The 6,837-nt window shown below is 36.5% G+C and overlaps 1 protein-coding gene across 2 annotated transcripts in view; it reads left to right on the top strand.

Annotated features, from left to right (window-relative positions):
• The window catches only part of TBC1D19 (TBC1 domain family, member 19), a 152,747-nt gene that overhangs the window by 27,794 nt on the left and 118,116 nt on the right, over positions 1–6,837 (top strand). For both annotated transcript variants that reach the window (XM_010839936.1, XM_010839935.1), the window contains exons 2-3: positions 1,068–1,140; positions 2,095–2,140. In XM_010839936.1, the coding sequence (XP_010838238.1) occupies positions 1,068–1,140; positions 2,095–2,140 (119 nt within the window). The remainder of the gene's footprint in view (positions 1–1,067; positions 1,141–2,094; positions 2,141–6,837) is intronic.

The raw sequence follows: 6,837 nt of genomic DNA on the forward strand, positions 1-6,837 counted from the left end.
TTTTCAATACGCTATCTAGGTTGGTCATAACTTTTCTTCCAAGGAGTAAGTGTCTTTTAATTTCATGGCTGCAGTCACCATCTGCAGTGATTTTGGAGCCCCAAAAAATAAAGTCTGACACTGTTTCCACTGTTTCCCCATCTAGTTCCCATGAAGTGATGGGACTGGATGCCATGATCTTCGTTTTCTGAATGTTGAGCTTTAAGCCAACTTTTTCACTCTCCACTTTCACCTTCATCAAGAGGCTCTTTAGTTCTTCTTCACTTTCTGCCATAAGGGTGGTGTCGTCTGCATATCTGAGGCTATTGATATATCTCCCGGCAATCTTGAGTGGGTAGTTTTATGTATTTTCCATAAATATGTACAACAAATGCAGGTTTACAGAGCAGCAATCCAAAGGGAATGACACTCTTCAAAGCTCCAGTTATATGGATGCATCAGGATTTTTGGCTATTAGGTGCATGTAGATGCCATAGGTATTAAGTATAAAGAGAATGAATTTATAAAGTATTTTTCCTATTAGAAAAATAGATGTTAAATATTCATAAAAATCAAAGTCTTAGATGAAGATGTTAACTATTCATTAGCTACAAGGTTTAATATTTTAAGTAGATTCTAGTGTCCTATCACAGATCTTCTGTTTTAAAAGTATATGAGTATTCTGTCTTACGAGCTGTTCCAGATGCTCAGGAGCTCTGACCTCAAAGGGGGTGTTTTAAATGGTAGTATGCATATATGGCTCCCCTGGTGGCTTAGATGCTAACAATCTGTCTGCCATATGGGAGACTCAGGTTCTATCCCTGGTTTGGGAAGATCCCCTGGAGAAGGAAATAGCAACCCACTCCAGTATTCTTGCTTGGAGAATCCTATGGAGCCTGGTGAGCTACAGTCCATGGAGTCTCAAAGAGTTGGACACAACTGAGCAACTAACACACACACACACACACACACACACACACACACACACACACATTTGGACATTCCTTTTTAAACATCTCGTTAGCATTAAGTATCACCCCAAATGACTACTTTTGACCTGTCTTTTTGTTTCTTCTTTCTAAAATCAGGCCAGTCTTCAGAGACCTGAGATTAAACTTGAATCACTAAAAGAAGATATTAAGGAATTCTTTAAAATATCAGGTTTGTAAGTTGCTTTTTATTTTTCGTTCTCTAATTCTTTAAAGCAAAATAAGGAAAGACTTTATTTTGAGGGGATATTGTATCAGCAGTCAGTTACTTGTTAAAATTGTGGAAGAGTGGTAGGGTAGGTTTTTATCTGCAGTGAAGTAGAACTTTCAGACATTTCTGCAGAAATTCAGGAACACTGGTAATAACTGCTTTACATTGATCAGTTTTAAATAGTGTTTACCTTCCTGGTCAAAATACATCCTGAATGTATTAAAATCTCCTTGGTTAAATATCTTGTCTTTTACCTTTCATCTGTGACTTTTTTCTTTCTCTGCTTCTTTTCTCTCTTTTCTACCCTTCAAAGAAAACAGAAGAAGATCTCAGCTTTTAGAGCAAGCTGTTAAGCTTTTGCACTTGGGAGCTGACATATTAAGTGGTTTACTTACCAAAATAAGTTGATCAGAAATAATAGTTAGTAGCCAAGTGAACTGATCTGACTGGTAGTGCCTCATAATAGTCTGCTTCTCTTGTTTAGGAATTTACTGACTAGGTAATTGTCATGAATTACTTGTGATCTTTGTCAAGTGCTTGGCTATTTCTCGCCCTTCCGTTGGCATGTTCCTCATAGCACTGACAGTACAACTGCCAAAGATTTTGGCATTTGTTGAGTTCCTTAACAATGGAAGAAGGAAATATTCTTCTCATCTTAAGAAAATGACACCATAGTTTTACTTACAAAGTAATGAATCATGTTGACGACTTTGTATTCAGTGTTAGCCAAGGGAATATTGGTAAATATATAAGAAATAATTCTTTAGAATAACACTTTACATTAGCAATTGGCAGTTGATAAAGTTCTTTCACAGTAAATATGATGTTAAAGTTTTTGGGAAATAAATTTAATTTTAATGTATGTTTACTTAAAAAACTAATATGTTTATGTATGTTTTCCTTTTTTTAAAACAGGTTGGGAGAAAAAACTTCAGAATGCTGTGTATAGTGAACTGAGTGTGTGAGTTTTTCCTCCCTATTTTGAGATACTCTTATTACATTTAGCTATATTTGCTTTGTAAGTAATGAATATAGTTTTACTATGTGTACTCATTGTTATTATTTCTTATTAGCATTTATATAGCATTTCAAGTGAGTTTCACTTACAATTTCAATTGTAGTCTTCCTGTGAATTAATACGTGGGGGTTTTTACCGACCAAATGTTTTATATTAACAATTCATTAATCCAGTGTAATTAGGGAATATGATATTTCTCAGAAGTTAGTATTCCAGATAATTTAAGCTTACCAGTGTTCTCTTTATTGTTGCCATATTGGACATTATCCTTTTTCTGTCTTTATATACTGACCATTTTAAACACAACTAACTCTTTTTTGAAATATTCATTATTAAGAATATTACTGCTTTTATTTATCTGAATTTGTTCTCCGAGTTTGCTGAAGTGTGTAGAACTATTTTTCATTACAAGACATATGGATCCCAAATGTTAACCTTTGTAGTTTACTTAATGTTCCATTATTCATCAATTATTTATTGCTAGCACTATAGTGGGCACTGGGGATATAGCATAGAACAGTGAACAGTTTCTGCCCTCATGAGGTTTATGATCTAACTGAGTTCTTAAGTCTTTTTTTCCCTGCTATCAGTGTATCTGTATCCGTAACCTCTCTAGTTTCTCACACTCCTGTTTCCAATTTGCTCCTTCTAATCTGCTGTTACTTGGAAAAGGAAATAACCTGGTTTACCAGAATTGTTTCTAAAACAAAGAGATGAATGCTTGTGGATTTGTGCTTAGACACACGTTTTTAAAATTAGTTATTTGCTTCTTTGCTTATTGCTATCTTTTGAGTTGGTTTTTGAGCTCTTAAACTCATAAATAAAGTGCCATCTATTAAGTAAAGCTGATTGTGATTATACCTTTGGTTCTAGTCACTAAAGGAAAAGGTATTTATCATGACAAGTAAGGTTTTAAAACTCCCCAAATGTAGTAGAGATACCATAAGTTGATTAAACTAATATGGACATGGTGATTTGCCTGTCTGTTAAGCTTGTAACTTCAGTGTCTTTGTCTCTGATACTGGCAGAATAATAGCATCTGTTGTGTATAATTCCAGATATTAGATTCTCATCTCAGTAGATACTACTGATGATTGCTATTTTTGTGGCATAATGCATTCCTGAAAATTGTTCTGTGAGATAGAGTGCCTTTTTACTTGATGGCATGGACAATATTTCATTCATTGTAATATCCTTGATATCCTACATAATAGACATTAAATAAGTATTTTATAAATATTGAATAACTTGTTGGGATATTTGAAGAAGTTCAGTAAAACTGCCTGTTGCCTCACTTGGGTTCTGAACAAATAAAGAAAATAAAATATAAAGGCAAATGGGAAATCAAAACTATACTTTTACTTGTGATAAAGATTGGTAGGAGGACATAGCTTAGTGCAAGAGCAAAATAAACTCTTTAGCTGAACTCCAGACTCAGACTTAACCTTCTACTTAAATAACATTGTGAGCATATTCAGTTTGTTCTTCCAAAATTTAAAAGTTGGAGAGGGCATTTATTCTCTTTTGGGGTATAGTGAGTAAAGCCCTGGAAAGAGGTCAAGTATGTTGCAGGGAGGCAGTTCGTTTTATATGAAAGGGCACATCTGGAGTCGGGGAAGAAGTGTTTCCTCATGCAAATCAGAAAAGTAAGTGGACTTAGCGTATTCTGGTCCATTTTTCATTGGTAGAAACCATTACATGCATAGGTAAATAAAGCAAAACTAAGATAGAAATATCTATTAATATAAATGATTGGAACTGAAAGAAAAAATGCACATACTCTCATTCCTAATAGAACTGTGGCCATGTGAACTGTATACATCATACCTGGAATTTGCTCATGTCATACTTATTTTAGTAATGATTCCAAAGATTTTAGTCAGATTTTTATTTAACAAGTATAGCAGAAAAATTTCTACAGTCTTTTATTACATGAAACATAACACTAGCCCAGGTTAGCTCTTTCCACTTCAAAATTGCATACCTTATCTATTATTGTGCTAAAAACTATTTAATATTATATCAGTGATAATTTACATTGATTGAATGTTTATGTCCAGCACTGTGGTAATAAGCACTTTATAGGCATTGTCTATATTAGGTAGTCTTTATAACACCCTACAAAGTAGATTTTATTATTCTAATTATTTTACAGAAGAGAAAACTGAGTCTAAGATCACTTAAGTAACTTGCTGAAAATCATGTAGCTAGTAAATGGCAGTGCTGGGATTTCACCTCTAGTGAAACATATTCTAAAGCCATACTTTTTACTACTTCTCACATATACTTGCATCTTGTTTTTTACCTAGATTAAAAATGTTCTAAAACAAGAATTATGTCTTACATTTCTTTGAGTATCTCCTATAGCATCAAATAAATGACATGGAGTCAGCAAGTAGTCATTGAGCCACCCCTAGGGCTAGCACACAATAAATATCTTTTTGAATTGAGAAAACTTAGTGAAACTATTAATCCTAAATATTTACTGTAAATATTTAAGAAAGTCTTTACTTTGAAAATGTACCCATTTCTTTGTCTCCTAGTCTTTATTGTATTTTATGTAGAGCAGTTTGGAGAAGGAAATGGCAACCCACTCTAGTATTCTTGCCTGGAGAATCTCATGGACCAGAGGACCCAGGGGGGCCTATAGTCCATGAGGTTGCAAAGAGTTGGACATGACTGAAGAGACTGAGCATGCATATAAAGAATTAGAAGATATATTATTTTCCTTATGGAATACAAATTAAAAGAATATGTAAACCTTTTTAACCTTTCATATGCGTATATGTTATAAAAACAGACACCACAATTTGCTGTTATAGTATATATATGCAAGTGTCTACCATATTTTGGAGACATATAAATGTTTAATGATAGTGGGCCTCAAAACAGACAGATTTTTAGATTAATGAGTACCTTATACTAGATCACCAGACTAGGTCAGTCTTTTATAGACATGCACAGTGTTCTCTAAGAGAGTCCTCAGGTAGTAGACCTGGGCATCTCTAAAATCTCCTAATCATAGTTCTTCTTGCCCTCTTAGTCGTAAATGTTACACATAACAATTGTTATGTTCAGAGCTAGGTGCTGGCATAATGCACAAGTAAGTAGATAGTGTTTGCTTTTAATGGAGCTTACATCCCAGTGGGGCACAGAGACTTTACAGACGCAATTACAGTAGAATATAGTAAGTGCTGTAACAGGGTAAGTGCAAGCAGTACATAGGGCCGGTGCGTAACTCAGACTGGAGGTGTCATGATGACTTGTCACAGGAAATAATATTCAGACTGAGATCAGAAAGCAAAGCTACAGTTAGGGGAAGGAATAGAGAAGAAAAATGCTTTGGGCACAAGGGAACAACAGGTACAGATGTTTCACACATGCATATGTGTTTAGTCGTGTCCAACTCTTTTGTAAACCTGAGGACTGTAGCCTTCCAGGCCCCTCTGTCCTTGGGATTTCCCAGGTGAGAATATTGGAGCAGGTTGCCATTTCCTCCTCCAGGGGATCTTCCCAGCCCAGGGATTGAACCCAGATCTCTTGCATCTCCTGTACTGGCAGGTGGATTCTTTACACTGACGCCACCTGGGAAGCCCACAGACATTTAGAGGTGGAAAAGAATGTTATATATTGGAAGAATAAAAATTGTATGGCTGGATGGTCGAGGGCAAAGGGCCATAGGAAAGAATGAAGCTGGATCTGTAGGCAGGCTTGTGCCTGTTACTCAAGGATTTGTAGACTAGATCCTAAAAGCATTTGGGTACCATTTTAGGATTTAGTAGTGATATGATCACATTTGCGTTTTAGTTATTTAGAAATGTGCATATGTGCATGCTCCGTTGTGTCTGACTCTTTGTGACCCCATGGACTGTAGCCTGCCTGGCTCCTCTATCCAAGGGATTCTCAAGGCAAGAATACTGGAGTACATTGCCATTTCCTTCTCCAGGAGATCTTCCTGACCCAGGGACTGAACCCACATCTCCTGTATTGTTGGCAGATTCTTTACCATCTGAGCCACCTGGGAAGCCCATTAAATAATGTACTCGGTATCTAGTATGTGCCAGGTCTTATGCTAGACACTGGAAATACAATCACTGGTGAATAAAGGACACACTACTCCTGACGAACAGCCAGGCAAATTGACAAATAGGTTAAAGATAGTGTAGATGCAGGGGAGACTGCTTATGAATATGTCAGATGAATGCAAGCAAATAATGTCATTGCCCAAATCAGTGTCAGTGAGGTAGTAAAAGATGGGTGGTATTTAGAGGGATTTGGAGAGACAGGAAGAGGGAGGAGTAAAGAGTGACATCCAGTTTCTGTATTGTTCCTATCTGCTGATCCTCATTTCTTTGTATTCAGTTCACTTCAGTTCAGTCGCTAAGTCATGTCCGACTCTTTGCGACCCCATGAATCGCAGCACACCAGGCCTCCCTGTCCATCACCAACTCCCGGAGTTCACTCAGACTCACATCCATCGAGTCAGTGATGCCATCCAGCCATCTCATTCTCTGTTGTCCCTTTCTTCTCTTGCCCCCAATCCCTCCCAGCATCAGAGACTTTTCCAATGAGTCAACTCTTCACATGAGGTGGCCAAAGTACTGGAGTTTCAGCTTTAGCATCATTCCTTCCCAAGAAAT

This window comes from Bison bison, unplaced genomic scaffold (genome assembly GCF_000754665.1).
Source record: "Bison bison bison isolate TAMUID 2011002044 unplaced genomic scaffold, Bison_UMD1.0 scf7180017864136, whole genome shotgun sequence".
NCBI classification, from domain to species: domain Eukaryota; kingdom Metazoa; phylum Chordata; class Mammalia; order Artiodactyla; family Bovidae; genus Bison; species Bison bison.